At 34.7% G+C, this 18,243-nt stretch overlaps 1 protein-coding gene across 1 annotated transcript; it reads right to left on the reverse strand.

Moving 5' to 3' along the window:
• Positions 1–491: 491 nt before the first annotated feature.
• On the reverse strand, positions 492–4,922 carry LOC129947751 (PH domain-containing protein DDB_G0287875-like). The gene is made up of 3 exons (XM_056058431.1): positions 3,346–4,922; positions 2,882–3,273; positions 492–2,827 (listed from the first exon to the last, which is right to left on the reverse strand). The coding sequence occupies exons 2-3, from the start codon at positions 3,044–3,046 to the stop codon at positions 2,375–2,377; spliced, it is 618 nt and encodes a 205-aa protein (XP_055914406.1). The 5' UTR covers positions 3,047–3,273; positions 3,346–4,922; the 3' UTR covers positions 492–2,374.
• Positions 4,923–18,243: the final 13,321 nt, after the last annotated feature.

Below are 18,243 nucleotides of genomic sequence, written 5' to 3' on the forward strand. Positions count from 1 at the left end.
AAATCTACCGGACGAAGAATACTGTCTTGTCGGCACCGTTGCTCTGCTCATGGTTATTGTTGTTGGAAGTTTGTGGACCGAGAAATAGGTCTAGTAAATGCTCTCGCATTGTTGTTGTGCTCGCGCGCAAATGCAGCTGGTGGTTGGAATGTTGTTTATTTTTTGCTATGGTGCCGTCGCGACGCGTCGGTGTTGTGCCTTGTTAATCTACTATGGTGCCGACGGTGTTGTGCCTTGTTGCTCTAATCTCTAACACTTAGATACATCGAAAAAGTTAAGTAAAAAAACGAATATTTGATAATATTCTACAAAAAATTAAAAAGTTACTGATAAAAAGGATAACGAGCTTAAAGATTAAAAAAAAGTAAGTTTTACTTACTAAGAAAGTTTAATAAGCTTTTTATATTTGCATTTACCTCGTTTTGAAAATTATGGAAATGATTTTCAATAAAAAAATAAAAAATTCTTCCTTCTTGAGGATAATTAAAATTCATAACATGGAATAATTTAAAGGTTACATCGAAACATTTGAGTAATGTGAAAAATTTGTATAAAATATCATCATATAATGTGAAAAATGGTTCAATCTTACATAATTCTGGCCCTACTGCTAATATAAGAGGCTGAAGAGTAAGTCCTTTGGATATATATTTTTCTCGTAATAAATTCACCTTCTCTTCGTATTGCGTTTTAGTTGAACAATATATAAAGCATGAGTCTTGGGAGTCTTTAATGCTCGGCTTCCACTTTATTTTTTTTTCACCCCTTTTTCCTACTGCAAGTATGGGCGATTTTAATACAGAGTGTAATAAATTTAAAATTATGAAGTCTCTGGAATCTGAAAATAAATATATTATGAGTATTTAAGTTTGATGAGGAAAAAATTTACATTAATTTCATCTTACGACGGATTTCTTTTTCCAATTTTGTATTTTTGTATTAAAATAAGAAACAATTTTTTCAGTTCAGTTTCAGTTTTCAGTTTTCTCCATCAAAACGAACATCATCAACGGGGGGGACAGCTCTCTTTCCAATACCGACCCATAAGCCCATCCATAAGGTCAACTCCACCCATATGCGCATTATATTCCCGTAGTTTATTTCGACAAAATTTTTGTGTTTTCTGTTATATCGAGCTGCCTTAGCTATAGTTTGATCACGGTTGAATTTTTCAAACGATTCAATGCCTACGGTGGATGCCAAACGAACACACTTGTTATCTTTCCATAAAACCGTATTCACATCCACTAAATGAGTTTCCATTAAAGAGTCATACTTTGAGAGATACAATAAAGTCTCAATATAATTTCCACGATTATTGGAATCCGGCATTTCATAGTGACCTCGGAATGCCTGCTCTTGTTTGTCTAACAAAACTACTGTATATATAAAACGCTCCATTAATTTTGTATTCCGATCAACTTTCTTGTTATGAGCTACAAAGGAATTAGGGGCCGTTCAAATATTACCTACGTATTACAATTATTTACCCCCCCCATCCCACTTGTCAGCAAAAGTAAGCAAAGCTCGTACCCCCTCCCCCATGCTTACGTAAACATTTTTCAATTAAAAATGTATTTTCTTTATATTATAATTATAATTTTATATTAATTATAATTTAAAAAATAAGAAAAAAGATTTAGGATAGAGATTAGATTTTACTGATACAGTATTTAACATAGAGTAAGTGACAAAAATAAATATTATAATCTTACGAACAAAACAAACTTATTTTAAATTTTTGGTACACATATTAAATCCAAATTAACAGTCTTCAGTCCATGAAACCCGGATCCATGATTCTAAGTTTTCGATGACATTGGATTGCTGGGATTGCTGCTCAGTGTTGTGAGTCTGCTCACTTTCATCCGATTTTGGAATGTCTACGTCGTTCTCATCAAGCCATTCATGGTGCTCTAAATTTTGAATAATGCACATCAGTTCATTAGCACGACGAGCAGCGACTCTTAGGCTAGGCTATTGAAATTTTCCACCGTAATACCGGCCCGACGGACTGAATATAATTCAGATTGTTTTAAAAACAATATTGGATTTCCGAATCCAATATTGTCGAAGATGCGAATTAAGTTCTTTATTTTATTTAAACCAAAATCGAAGTTGCACACCTCGGATGTGCCGCGAGAGTTATTATAGGCGTATTTTATTGGTAAATTATAAGCTTGTGCAGTAATGGAAAGTAAGTGCAGTAATGGAAAGTGTGAATAAAACATATGTTCACTATTATATGCACTCTTATTTTAAATTTCCAAGTTGGTATCTGTGCAAGCATACTTATGTCAAAACCAGCTGTCAACAAAAAGAATAATTACTTAAAAGAAAAAAATTAAAATGGATAACGAAACAAAAAAGGTTTTTATTTCGATAGCAGTTTTTCTATTAACTCGTATTTCTTTTTACGATCCTCCGCTTTTTTTAGCTGTAGCTGTGCCCTGGCCTGTTGACGCTCTTGGAAACGTTCTTCCACTCTTTCCGCTTCGCGCTGCCTCTGCATTATTTTTTCTTTATAGTAGTCGGAGCGTGACATAGCCCTTTTTTTTATTGCGGCTCGCCTTGATGTTGCTGGTGTTCTTGTTGGTGGTGTAGTTGTTGTTAGTAGTGTTGTTGTTGTTGGTGGTGGTGGTGTTGGTGATGGTGGTGTTGTTGTTGGTAATGAAGATGAACAGGCCGCAGCTTCTTCCAAAAAAAACTCTACATCCACATCAAAAAAATCTGAATCATTTGAGACAGGAGACTCAAACGTTTCTGAGGAGCTGAATAATGGTGCTGCTGAGGACGTATTCGGTGATGAAACTGTTGCACCTGAACTCTGAAAGAAAACAGAATAATTAAACTATTTTCAGATTACAAATTACCCTCTTACCGAAACACTTTTGGCACCAAAATTATACGAATCGCTTTTTGCAAAATTTGGCTTTTTACCAAATAGCTCGTCCATTTCCTCTAAGAACGGTGCAATACAAGGAGATGCACCAGTTCTACCATTATTGTCCTTAGCGTCTCTGTACGCCCTCAGCAGCGTCTGCATCTTCACCTCAAGATGTCGCGATGTGAAACCCGAGCCCTGAAAAATATGTTAAACATTTATTAGTTAATCAAATTAAGTTCATAATAATTACAAAGCCAGCCGCAATCATGCCTTCAGCAACGCTTCCATACGCCGAACGTTCTTTCCTTGGATGGCTAAATCGCTCCTTCCTGGCAGCATAAAAATGCAAAAATGCTTTCGTTTCATCAGTGGTCCAACGTTTAGATCTGAGAATAAAAATGTACTTTATTATTAATACGAGTATATGTATACTTTTTGTTTATAAAATGTTCGTTTACCTTTTCTCCATTGTCCACGAATTATTTGTTTTGTTTTGTTTTGTTTCTTTTCACTCAGAGTCGGAGCCACCAAATAACAGTTTTGAAATTACGTACTCAAGGGATGTGTTGAAAAAGTATTATTGTTTTTATGTAAAGTTGAATAAGAGTTCAAATTAATGTGTACATGCAGGTTCAGTCAGAATAGAGTTGAGTATGAATTGAAAGATTGAAATGACATAAGAGTGCCTCTCCACATCAAAGTTTTACATAATGTTAGGTGCCAGCAGTGAGAGGTAGATTATATGTGAGTGAAAAAGAGAGAGATGGGTAGATTAAAGCCCAAATGCAAACAATATTCTTGGATTCAACATGAAAGATTTCGTATTGTATGAGTGAAAGATAGATAGATTTCAAGGGTGTGAGATAGGGATCTGCAGATTGATTTTCTCTTCATCGTATGGACACAACGAACATAATAAAACCCAGCATTAAAAATCTAATGTAGACACGCACTAAAAGCCAAAAAAGCCAACAGAAGGGTGTGAGGGGAGATTTTGTCCTTCCCCGTAAGCCCGTCTTGCCTACAGGTTCCCATTTGCTGGCAACTCAGTTTTCAACGCGAAACATTCAGCGATACAATTAAACTTTCTCTTCTCAAAATAAACTTACACTGCGATAACTGACACGAAGCGAATCAGGGCGAATCATTCACAACGATAACAAAAATGACAAACAATGCCGCGTCGGTGAATGTGCCACTTTCGCGTTGGTTTGGAAGAGCCTTTAAACCCGACCAATGACGGAAGTTATGTTTTCGCATAAAATGTTTCGCTTTGGGTTTGGGCGAGTCCTAACACACATCACACGTCAATTTAAAGATAGCACTGTGATTATTGATGATTTTTGGGTGATGTCAAGTAGTCAACGCATTGAATATTTACGTTGACAGTCTAATCGTAGATTAATATTTCAAACCAATTTATTTTTATTCTAGTGAAAACAGAGCACAACAAAAATACGAACGCATCCCCAAATAATAAAATCCTGCCAACCTTTAAGTAAAAAATATTTCTGGAACTGGATGAAGTGTCATTCTATTCCAGCACTCCAAAACTTTATATAAACTATTTATATGCACTATTTTTGCTGCCTTATTTATCCGCACTATTTCTTTGTTGTTGTTTAGTGTGTAAGATTTTGCTGCGCTGCGTATAAATTTACCAATAAAAAACGCCTTATGACACTTTACGGGAAACGTCAGTCGATATGACAAACAGGTGAAAGAATTCACCACAGGTAGCAATAAAAGTATTGCCAGCACGGTAGCTCAGCATAAGAGGGGGTTTCGATTATTAAATATTTTATTAATCGAGGTGATTAATAAAATTGATATCAAAATGATATCGAAGTATGACGAGGTGAATTTCTCCAAGCCGTATTGTTTAAAGTGGGCGCCAGGGCCAGGAAACTTTTTACTGGAAGTTTACCAAAACCAGAAGCTGAAAAATTAGTCTTCAAACAAAGAATGAAATACAAGAAAGGGTTTGTTTTCCGGATGGGAAATTTAAGTTGTATTTATTAGCCTGGAAAATCTTGGCCGAAGCCGGGATTAAAAACCAGGATCTTTTATAACAAAAAAAAAAAGGAAAAGATAAAAATTGAATTATGGAGATTGACATAAGGTCAATTCTCAATAAATGTATTGCAAACAAAAGAAAGATTATTAATCGATAACCAAAACTAGAAAACAAAAAAAAAGACAAACCAAAGAAAAATCACTTCAAGAAAATTTTCGAAAACGGTTAAGCACTTCCCGTAGTACCGGGAACAAGAAAACGGATTTTGACGCGAAGGTCAAAAGGACGAAAAAAAAACAATATCTTTCAAAAAAAACAAAGAAAACACTATACTTAACTATTCCACTTCCACCACAGCTATCGTAGTCCTTCCTCAAAGAAAACTTTTCTCAACAGTCCAACAAAATGTGGGTTTTTTAAAACAAAATCCTTCACACGGTTTTTCCTTCGTCTAATAACTTTGGGCGCAATCCAAAAAGTCGCCATCATCATGGCGAGCTTGACCCTTCCGGCTACCTGCCCTTAGGCAATCCTCTCGGATCTTTTGCGTGGTGATCGATCTGTCTCCGTCCCGCAACTGCCTCCATCCATAAGATTGGGGTGTGCGACCGAGAAGCCAGATATCTTTCATCGCACGCGATCTCTTTAAAAGGTGATGCGATCACCCAGTAGCTCAATGAGTGAGTTCAGCTCTTCACTTTCCAACCCATTCCAGCCAAGACTTTCTGGAAAAATTATGTGGGATTCCTCGCATTACCGAGTATTTACACGCGCTAGTTTTTAGTTGAGGAAAGACTACTTATGTGGTGTTAAAAGAAGTCGGTAGCCAAGCCTATAATTAAAACAAAAGTTATTAAGATATTCTTGGAGTGATTTTTCTATCGTTAATAATTATGTACTTTATGGTGGGCCCTCGGCCATCGGTGTGACTTTTCTACACACATTGTTGGGCATGGATATCGTCTTCATGCCTTGACGATATTGTTTATCCAATATGTGGGCCAACCGTCGCACAGTTCGTTGGTGTGGAATCCTTTCGCACACTTTGGTAGGACCTGTTAAATTTGCTTTCCCAAAATGCTAGAAGAGCAGGTCACTGGCTGATGGTCCAGGTTTCTACTAAAGTCTTCCAGAATTTTGCGGCCGCAGTAAGAAGTATTAAGGGTAGTTAGCAACAAGGGAGGTGAAACTTGTTGTGGTAAAATTTACCGCAACAATGCAACTTTTAGTTTCGAAACTGTTTGGTTTCTAATCTGAGCACTATAGACTTATACGAGAGTCCGCGCACATGAAGAAACCATTCGATCGCCCATTCGAGCAACTTTTTAGTTTGTGTTTTGACACAAACTAAACGATCACCCCAAACCAATTTCTTAGTTTGTGTCACAAGGAATTTTAGCTAACTTCGCGCACACTCAACTAAATCTTTGAACAATTTTCTTTAAGTGCAAGAGAGAAAAAAAATGAGTCAATGTTTTCCTTTCACAAACAATTCTGAGTTAATAGTACCACCTTGCATCTCAATTTCACTAGTTTTCTCTTTCATACATTGATTGCGAAAATTTATTAGTTGCTTAAACCCATAAAAAATGTCTGTATCCTACTATGATACACGGAACTGCGTGCACATATCGCCGTCGAATGCTATCAACCAGACTGCAAATGGAAATGTATACAATAAAGAGTAACATAAACAACACTGCAACGGAAAGCCACAGGAGCAGCAGTATCAAGAAGAGGAGGATTCTATGATGATCCTAATCGGAGCAAATCTTCATTCGAATATATCTTGGATTTTACCTGCTCATGATATTGGGCTACATCAATCAATTGATGTGTGACCCAAAATTAGCGAAAGAAAATACTCGAGAGGTAAGATGACGATTTGAATCGATTTGAAATCCACGAACTGACTGAGTCTGAAATTAGATTTGTTTTCAGAGTTATGTTACGCTTTACGATGCCTTCGAGAGCTTCTCATCACGCTATATCTATCGGAGAGCTCGAGAATGCTGGAATCCACCGATTTGCAGTGTCCCTGGGGCGGAGGTAACCCTCAAGGATCTCATAATCAAGGACATTCGAGTTCACTGGAACAGAAACACGATGTCTGAACCTAAAGTACAACTACTTGGGAAAATAATCATGCATCGATTATACTTGGCATTCGATTGTCAGGAGCCACAACAAAAGTATTCAGAAAACAAAAACATGAAAGATCTGGACAGTGTTCTGCGACATTGTACAATTAATGGTGAGCCAAAAACAGGCAAACCATGGAAAAAAATGTTGATTATTGTCCAAGGTGTTTTCAGTATGGAAGGTTTGATTGTCCGATTGCCTGAGGTAATTGCATTAATGAAGAAATACAAAGCTTATTTGGATGCGGCGCATAGTTTGGGAGCGATGGGACCAAATAGTCGCGGTATTATCGACCATTCTAATGCGCTTTGGAAGTGCTGGCGGTTAAATTTATGAAATAAGTGATTCAGTAGACCTAAATTATTTACTTTAACCAACGAGATCTTAATCTGATTACTTATTAAGTTAAAAGGAATAAATAAATAATAATAAATAAAGGAATAAGTTCATTTTATGATTCGTTAAATAAGAATGTCATTTATTTGAGGTATGAGTAATTTTGAATTTCAACAATATATCTACTCTTTTCTTTCATAAGCAAAAGAATAGGACAGATTTGAAACAATTTCGTTTCGTGTATATGAGATAGAAAAAGTGAATAAATGTTTCCTGTGTATTGGTTTATTTCATTGATTGCTTTTGGAGTTGCTTATGTGCGCGATGTTTGGGCAACTAACGATCAAACTATTTGGTTTCGAAAAAGTTGCATGTGCGCGCCTAGCCTTACAGGTCTAACTTTCCTCTCAGTGTGCGTGTTTCCTTTTTTTTTTGGATCTTCTCGATGTGACCATTTAGTGGCTTGATGGAAGCATGATAAAGACCACACGTTTTCCATGTTCGACTTGATAGCCTCAATTTTACCGTCGGACAAAAATAATCGTAGGGCTTTTGCATGAAATCTTTGCGTGAAGCACTTAAGCGTAGAGCTAAATTGACTGGAAGATCAAGATATTGCCCTCCTTCATCCAAAACCAAGTCATCAACGGTTTGTTTTACTTTTACAGGTGGTGGAAGAAACCTGTTGTCTAGTAATCGGAATAGGCCACTTTTTGGACGACAGCATTCTGTATTTTTACATTTTACAATTTGAAGCAAGTATGGGCTTTCACGCACATGTTCTGAATACCATTTAATGTCTGGAAAATCAGAAACATCTTGTTAACCTGCCCCAACATATTTTGAATTGACAATGGGAATAGGGGTGTTAATAATGTATGTTATATTACTGTCGGTGTCTCAAATGTGCTCTTAAAAATTCAATTTGGGCCGAATACTTTCCCTCAACTTCCTCATCATCGCATTCGGCTGCCTGTCCAGACACAAGTTTTTTGGAGATGGCTCTGGAGTAGGTGTCTCGCAGACTTCTCCACTTTTTTTTTTAATGAATTCCACTAAAAAAAACAAAAAATAATAACAGTTAAAACAAACAATATCACACAAAACACACTTGGCATATTTAATTGTTGGGCAATTTCTTCCCATTCCTTTGCTTTTATTTTATTGTTTTTATGGTTTCTGTTCTCTAAATTCCAAAGGACGTCTCTTTCAGCGACCGCTTGGATAATTTTTTTTCAGATTCATCCATTTTGTTTTAACTTTTATTTGTTTTATTTTTACTTTTTTTATTTATTTTAACAACCGCAGTGAAAAATATTAATTGCAGAAACACAAACCACGAAATCAAATTTGATGTGCCAAAAATGATAGACGTCAAAAGTGTCGTACGTCAAAGTTAAAAGTTGGTGAACTCTTCCGACTCCGGCTGCGGCTCCGCTTCCAGTTCCGTCGCGTTGTGTTCGTACATTTGCATTTGCGTACATTGAATACTTTGACAGCTATTTCAGTTACGACTCCGATTCGGGCTCCGGCACCATTGTGTTCCAGCAGTAAACCTGACATGCGCAATATGTATTTATCCTTTTCCAACACACTTGTCTGTTTTTGCACAAGCAGGACGTGAATTTTCAGATACATACAAATTCATCCCTGTAAGTCGGTGGTGGACATCGGCTTATTTCTATGCTCAAGGCCGGTGTGAATTGCGTTAAAATTTGCGTTAAAACTTCTACCACGATTAAAATTTGACGTCTTCTTTGAGGTGGGATCAAATTTAGCCATTTGCTGTGTGAATTGCGTTAAAACAATTATTTTAACCAAGATTTCTGCGCAGGTTAAAAAAATTTCCCTCGATAATTTAAGAAATTTCCCTGAACAAAAATTGTGTTTCTTTTTCGCAGAAAAATAATTTCGCTTACAAAACATATTTTTAAGAAAACAGGGTTAATAAAAAGTCTCTGAAACTAAAAAAAAATCTTTTTTATTTATTATGTTCTCGATTCTAATGTCATATTTTAAAACAACAGTCAAAAATATTCAAACAAAATTCCCATTTTGATTAATTGATTTATTCGGTGTGGTAACACTGACAAATTGTTGATATCTGTCATACATTTCAAAATAAACAAAACAATTAATTCGTATTTGGTTCAGAAAAATGACAAATTTAAAGTATTTTGCTGTGATTCTTTTATGTTTTTTTTAAAATATCAAAGCATTATAACAAGAAATTCAATTAAACAGAGAAGAGAGCGTGGGGTAAGTTATTAGTTGACGTTCAAGTTAAAAGTTTTCCAATTATAAATCCTATCGGCAGATTACCCGTGTAAGCTATGGTAGACTTCGAGTGTCAAAGATTGATGCAAAATATTCCAAATAATTAAAAAACGTAAATACCAAAATCAAAAAAATCACTTTTTATTCATCTTCTGATGAGGAACAGACAACCAGATTGTCTACGTTAATATCTGGGTAATCTTTTGCAACCATTTGCCCAAAAACGACCATGAGTGTACCCATTTGTTTGGACAGCTTTTTGTCACGTTTAATGCAGGGTTTTTCGTATGCACTAAACTTTGGTGTTGCAACGGAAGCTGATGTTGATGGACGTGAGGTTGATGCAATGGGCGATGTTGGCGAATCAATCTCAGTGAACGTAAACTCCAGAGAGGAAGATAATCTCGGCGATGACATCAGCTCCGAACCAATATCTCCAGTTGGTGGCAGAGGTTCCAGCGAAACTACTCCCGATGAACTTTCTAATAGGAAAGGCGGGTGGTAGTTGTGCTTTTTGGAAGCATAGTGGTGAAATAGTTGGAAATAGGGCCAGGATTCCATTTCCTAATTTTTGGCTACATTATCACCGGACCATCACCAGTATGCTGCTCAAAGAACGACTGTGATCAAAAAAATATTATGAAAAAGTGTGTGCACTGAGAAAAATTTCAAACATATTCAGGTTCAAATCAAACTCAAACACATATGATTTGGCATGGAAGCGGTTTCTATTTAATTTTAATAGAAATCTATTAACTCACTATTGAAATTGCTCAAACATTGTTTAGTTTAATTTAACTTTGCTTTCAATTTGGCTTAAACATGTTTCGGTTTATTTTAATTGACTTCGTTTATTGTTCTTTCAAATAGAATTATCTTCTTTTTTTTTGAATATGTTCGTCGTTGAGACAAACACGTTTTCTGTTTCGAACAAATAGATTCAACGTTAGCTTTTTTTAAACAGATCCTAGTTATTTCAAACATGAATCTTTTCAGTTATTTCTAACTCGTTTTTTTTAAATTAATATGTTTTATATTTGAAATTATGGTTAAAGTTTACGTTCTGAGTGTGAATTTCGAGTAAGAATGTATCTAAAACCAAAATATTAGTATTAACACTCAGTATAGGTGCTAACATTCATACACAAGATTCACACTCGGCTCTTAAACTATTCCATCATTACAAATTAAAAAAAAACAATTTTTGATTTCAAATTGAACGCAAATACATCATATATGTATATACAAAGAGTACTTACCGAAATTTGTAAAAAGTTTTAAAACGTCAAAAGCTTCAATGAAACCATGTAAACAATAAAAACACTTTAGTTATTTTTTTTTACAAAACTTTATTTCTAAAATAACATTTTCCATTATTTACAGTATGTACATGTAAAGGAGGGCTAGTAAAAAAAGAAATATTCTTTACATAAAAACATTTATCAAGCCTTTTACCAATTTCATACGACTGATAATGTGTGTCAAAGTTTCTTAGCTCAATCTCATGACAATAAATAAATACCTCTATATCATTTGTTAAAAACGATAAAATCTTATAAAATCGAACAGTATTTGAATGTGAAAAAGAGGATAAGTAGTAATTTTGCTTATAAGTTGTTCCTTTATATTCTATTTCTATTTCTAATTGATTCATATTTGCTAACAAAATGTGTAAATTTAAGGTGGAACATTAAATCATCTATTTTATAAAAAGTTTTATAACATTGGAAACAAACAAAGTTCAGTTTGAATAAATAAAAATAATTTAAAATTAAATGAAAATAATAACTTTTAATGTATGTTAAAAATTAATTGATAGTAGTGGGAGTCTTTTTGCTTTCAAAATAATTTAATAATGTAACCACTGATGGTAATTGACATTGAGCGTCAAATTTTGTTGTTATTTCAAAAAAATATTTTTGAATAAAGAGCCATACTCCTTGGCAGGCTTTCGGATAATGTAAATTTAACACTTGAAAAATTTTAAAGCAAGAACTTAAAGTTTCGAGGAATGAGGGCAATTTGAATAAAATATTGTCAAAATATATGAAAAATTCTTTAATTTGATATATATCATCCCCCACTACTATAACTACTGGTTGAATAGTAAGAGAAGATGAAAAATATTCAGTTCATAGTACTTCAAAATGTTTGTCCTGAAACCGTCCCATTTATCAAAAATGCTATTTTCCTTTTCTGGATACAAGCAAGCAAAATCTTGGTTTAACTGTAAAGGAATCCAAGCACACTCTTTAAGTTATGATTATGTTCTATTAAATATGTTTTAACTTACCAATTGAAGCACCCAGTGCAACAACCAGATAACTCCACTTTTTGAAATGTTGAGCAAATTAAAAAAAACTATCTCAAAAATAAGAAATCGAACTTATTGCAAAATATTAGTTAATTTTGAAATGAAATCATCAAAATGAATTTATTTAATTCAAGATATATCAAAAAATTGTACATTTAAGTAAAAAAATAACTAAATTTGTTTTTGGACTTGTCCTGTTTTTGCACCGATTTTATTATGAATTAAAAGGGAACCTCGTTGTCATCTTCGTAGTCTGAGTTTTCAGCTTCTTGAACTGACTGCTGCGACATCAAGTTATTGTAAAAAGGCATATCCGCTGGAGGAACATACTTTTGCGCCAAGTTTATGACATCCTCATATTTCTTGGGGTTGAGGGAAAGATTATTTGTATATAATAGTTTTGGCTTAAAGGGGTCACCATGCAAGTTTGCTTTTATTTCTATGTCGTATGTCGTAAATGGCCCATGGTGACCAATGGAAGCTGAAACGCTTGCCATATTTTCTTCTTTTGTGTAGCAAAATTTTCGATATTTCGAGATGGTCCACTTAATACGATCTTTGTTGGTCACAGTTTTCTTGTAAAACGGAGCCAGGCTCGTTTTAAAATCAAATATGTCCTTATTGCTCACTGATATCACTTTAAAGTTTTTGGAACACTTTTCCACTAAATTCTGCCAGTCCTTTGGTAGATAAAGACGTTCTACTCGTCGTTTTTGTTTTTCTATAACGCCAAAAGAGCGATCGCAGGGCAAAAAACTGTGTCCCGGTTCTGGTAAGTGATGTTCAATAAGGCTTATATTTTTGTGTTTTACAAGAGCATATAAATATTGCACCAGAGTGTTGTTTTTATTTTGAGCGCCACAGTTATCGGAAAATAAATATAATTTTGTCACAGTTTCACTTAAAATGTGTTCAATGAAATGATGCAAAAAGCTTATGACTTCATTTGGACCCTTTTTCCCGATGGTCTCATCATACATGTACATGTAGCTTTTCTTGGTACTGCATTGAAAGATACAAAAATTAAAGACCCATAACTGCCTTTTATAAAAGACATCACCGGATGGTATTAGTGGAAGTGGCAAATTTTGTTGATAATCAAAAGAAATGCACTCAACTGTCAAGTCTTGTAGGCACTCGGAGCTTCTTTCGCGTAGATCATCATAGAACGCTTTAGCCTTCTTTTCGTGAAGATCTTTTGCAACCTTGAGTGCACGTTTTTCTTCCTCGGAATCAGTTGCAGCTATTTTCTTTTCATGACTATCACACGTCTGACAAGTGTCTGATCTAGGTGATCCAAAAGAAAGCTTGAAATTTTTTGCAAAGTATTCCCTATAAAAATCGTAAGTAACTTTTGGCTTTGGGTTACCATTTTGTTCAGTCATCAATGCAAAAACGCTTGGCTCAAACTTTTCTAAATAGAGATTATACATTTTCCTTACATTTAATTCGGAAGGTAAGTACTTCGATTCCTTATTTTGGCTGTAGTGAGAAGATCGTTTTGGGAAACTTTTTATGTGGCTGTCAATATTTTGGACAACATCTTCTGGAATCTTATTCACTCTGTTGGTGTGACGACCTCTCATGTCAGAGGGCCCAGTTACTTTTTTAACCAAAAAGCTTGAGAGTCTTTCGATTCGACTTTTATGGACTCCATGAACCGAACAAAATGCTTTTTTACATACCTCTATTTCATGTTTAATGCCCCGTATAAAATATTTATTTTGGAATCTCCTCACCTCATTTCCACTTGCAGATCGACGCCTCTTAACTGCATTTTGCCTTATCAATCCACACAAATATGCGTCTTGTTTTTCTTTATTTCCCAGCTTATTGAATTCATGAAAAACTTTTGCATACAGATTCTGGCGTCCAGCGTCAAAGCATTTTTTCTTGCAACTGCATGGCTGGCCCATTGTTTTTGCTGCTACGGTATTTCCCTTACGATTTGTGTACTTTTTGCCTTCTGCTCTCTTCCTTTTAGCTACGTTTCTTTTCCACGCTTTCTGATTGCGCACACGCTTTTTACCTGAAGCCATACAAACCAATAATATTACACTGAAAACTCAAACATTCGAATGAATTTATTACCTTTTTGAACAGGTAAGGCATCAGCACTACTCGATGTCTCTTCATCATGAGATCCATTTTCATATTCGGAGCCCGATATGGAAAAATCTGATTCACTATCACTCATTTTTTAATTACGTACCTTCGCACCAAGAATTAACTGAACCAAATGATACATTTCAAAACAATACAGTAGATTCAAGCAAAAACTTTGTTATACACTCATAGCTGTAAACCTCGTTAACTGTTATGAAAGCGGTGCAAAAGCTTACTTTGTTAAAGCGGTGCACAAGCATTAACTGTGTTGAAAAGCGGTGCAAAAACAAGACAACTCCAGGAGATGTCTTATTCTTGCTCCGTTTTGAATAGAGTGATAACTCCAAACCCGAGTTTCCTTATCCAAGAGTCAATGGATTTGTAATTTTTTTACACCGAACGATGCAGGATTTTTTTTTTAGTATTTCTGCATTAAAAAACATATTTCGAAAAAAAGTGGAGTTATCTGGTTGTTGCACTGGGTGCTTCAATTTGTAACCAAAGGATTCCTTATAGGATGGCCAATGTTCCAAGAACTGCGAATTGTTTTGTAGAACTTTGAGATCCTTTCTCCTCAAAAGATAAGTTTTCGCCCAAATGTCTTGACCACAGGTGCCTGACAAACTTAATCCTACATTTGTTTTCAATTCTTCTTTTAATTTTTTTTGGACATCTTCATCAAATTCTATTTCAAACAGTTCTTCTTCTAAACATTCCGATATGGCTGGTGTTGATGGTATTTCTTCAGTTTTTCTTTTTTTATTTCTTATATTGTGGAATTTGTCATATAACTTTCCTCCTGGATTTTTTCTTTTTTTCCTTCCTACATAATAGTAATCCTTAAAAAAGGCAAAATAAAAAAAGTTTTTCTTATAAGGGTATGATATTTGAAAAGGTAAAAATAAGAAGATGAATTTTCTATTTTTTCTAAAATTAATATAATTTACAATAATTGGGTAATTTACTTAAAGCTTATTTAAATACATACCTTATTTTCATTTGGAAAAATTGTTAATATTTTATCGGAAATTTCCTCAAAATCAGAGGGATCCAGTGTTTTTCCACTGTTTAAGACTTTTTCTAGTATAATGTTAATAATGTCTTGACGGTGTTTTTCTAAAAGACAGCCGTTTCTCTCGTGAAAAGAAATGACTGCCTTTCCTTTTTCCGTTTGATGTAGTATATGAAGTAAATTCTAAAATAAATATTAATACAATATTTAGCTGGGCTTTTAAAATTGTAAATTGGTTTACTTACATCTGCTAGACTAAAAGAACTTGCTGATGTTGCTGGCGATTTATAACTGAACATCCAATTAGAGACTTTGGTGCCGATAGAAATTGTTGAATCATCGATATCAAACTGCAAACGTTTCAAAATAATTCATATACAGATTACTTTTCAGTTGTTTTCTAGTATATATCAGTAAATACCTTTTCTTTCTTCCATATGAGAAGTCTTTCTCTAAATTCGGCCCTAGGACCGACTTTTGGAATTAGATCTTTAATATCCTCAGTTGAAAGAAATCTCAGTCTTTCAAGAGTAACTTCGCTTTCTAAAATATATTATAATGAATGAAATGACAAGATTTCTAAACAATTTGTTAAAATTGGTATCAAATGACAATCATTATGGTGAATGTAAGAACTTAAACATACTTACCATAGAAAGCTGGAAACAATGAAATTAAGTTCCACTCCTCAAGCAAATCCTTCAATCCTTTGTAGTCTGGGTGCACATCAGAATCTGTCTCAATTACGTACACCGTGTTCAAACAATCCTCCAATGTTATTACTTCTTGATGTGACATTTTTCAATGAAATAATCACTTTATACAATGAACCACTAAACTTTAAATAATTACTGAAATTTAACTCACTTTATAAGATCGTTACTTTATAAAAGACACTAAAATTTTAAAAAATACTCAAATTTACTCCAAAAAAAGTCGACTTACCTGTACAACAATCTAGATTCATTTGATTATAGTCAATGGATTTTAAGAATAACGCCAAAAAGCATAAGACAATTACAGTTATCGTTTTACTTCGTTTTGAGTTCTATTTAAATAGATTCGAGTTTAAATGTAACATTTTTCTACTCATTTTGTTCTTTCGTAAATATTTTGACTTCGTTCGTGTTTGAGCTAAACTCGTTCACGTTTGTTTTGTCTTAAATTTTTACATTCTTGCTTCGTTTCAGTTCAAGATTTACAGTTATCCTTTTACTACGTTTGAGTTCTATTTAAATAGATTCGAGTTTAAATGTAATATTTTTCTACTCATTTTGTTCTTTCGTAATTATTTTGACTTCGTTCGTGTTTGAGCTAAACTCGTTCACGATTATTTTATGGTTAATTTTTACGATCTTTTTTCGTTTGAGTTAATAGATTCATAAGTGTGTTTCTTTTTCCTCCGTTTGAGTTAGATTCAAATAGATTTAAGTTTGACTTATAACATTTCATAATTTGTTTCTTCTGTAAATATTTAAACTGCGTATATGTTCAAGACAAACTCGTTCATTTTTAAATACTTTTAAATAAGAAAAATGAAAAACAGGCTTTATAAAAATCAAATACGAATTATTTTGATTTAAACCGACTTTATATTAAAAAATAGTTTTTCCAAATCTAAACAGATTCTAATTAGGTTTGAATAGAATTTTGTTTGCATTATTTAAACATATAGTCAAATATGCTTCTGTTTAAAAAAATCATGGTTGAGTTTTCTCAGTGACTTGTACATAAGCAACCCACGCCGCGATTCACACAATTATGTACATAGATATATACAGTCAATATTAACTATGTATATACTATATTTAATTCTAAAATTAACGGCATCATAAGCCAATTATTTGAACATATAATATGAACATAATTTAACATTAAATCAATAATTAACACTTGAAAACAAATCAAAATACACAACATATCACATATACCAGCGATACATATGTACAAACATACACCGCGATCGCGACCAACTTACGCAGCCGCCGCGCCGTACGAATACATGGAAGTCGTTCATCCTTAAGAAGAACTAAGTCTCCTATTTTCGGCGGTTCTTTGACTTGTGTCCATTTTGGTCGTTGCTGAAGCCTTGCGAGATATTCTGAATTCCATTTTCGCCAAAATCCTTTTGATAGAGCTTGGACGCGTTTCCATCGATCATTATGCGTGATGTTGTTATCGAGTTCGCCTTGTGGTATAGCGTGTAACGATTCGCCGACTAGGAAGTGCGCGGGCGTGAGTGCATTTAAGTCGTCTAAGCTGTCGGAAAGAGGGCAAAGGGGCTTCGAATTCAGACACGCTTCTATTTGTGCTAGAAGCGTCGCGAGCTCCTCGAATGTTAGCCTTTCTTTTCCTACAACTCGCTTTAGATGGTACTTGACGGATTTCACACCCGCTTCCCATAACCCACCGAAGTGTGGAGAAGCCGGGGGAATAAAATGCCAATCTGTACCGTGATTTGCTAATTCTTCCGCAATTTCCTTCCAATCGTGTTGTGCGTCTTTCAACATTCTTGCTAATTCGTTATGAGCACCAACAAAATTAGTTCCGCAGTCGCTATATACCTTCACACAGCTTCCTCTTCTGGCAGTAAATCTCTTAAATGCTGCTAAAAACGCTTGTGTTGTGAGATCTGAAACAACTTCTAAGTGAATAGCCTTAGTTGCTAAGCATATAAAAATTGCAAAGTAACCTTTAAGGATTTTTGCACCGCGTGCCTTCCAGGACTTGATATCAATTGGACCTGCATAGTCAACGCCGGTATGACTAAACGGTCGAGACATACGTACTCTTGCTGCAGCAAATTTCCCATTAACTGCTGCATTTCAGATGCCTTTTGGCGATAGCATGAAGGGCATCTATGCAGTTGGTATTTAACGCTTCTTCGTATTTGTCTAATCCAGTATCGTTTTCGAATATAGCTTATCATTTGTTGGATACCGCCATGAAATGTGTTCTTATGAGCATCTCGGACAACCAGACTCGTAAAGTGATGGTTGTTTTGGAGCAATATTGGATGTTGAGATTAATAGGGAAGCAGAGAGTTCTCCAAACGTCCCCCAACTCGTAAGACCCCATTAGCATCGATGAACACGTTTAACGCCCGTAAGGCCTTTGGTGTTTTGTTTTCACGAATTAGTTGAATTTCGGTT

The sequence above is a fragment of the Eupeodes corollae genome, chromosome 2 (assembly GCF_945859685.1).
Source record: "Eupeodes corollae chromosome 2, idEupCoro1.1, whole genome shotgun sequence".
NCBI classification, from domain to species: Eukaryota; Metazoa; Arthropoda; class Insecta; order Diptera; family Syrphidae; genus Eupeodes; species Eupeodes corollae.

Coding starts and splice junctions, on each gene's coding strand:
- LOC129947751 (XM_056058431.1), bottom strand. CDS start 3,046: ATGCAGACGCTGCTGAGGGCGTACAGAGACGCTAAGGACAATAATGGT. Junction 2,828..2,881: donor TTGGTGCCAAAAGTGTTTCG/GTAAGAGGGTAA, acceptor GTTTTCTTTCAG/AGTTCAGGTGCAACAGTTTC.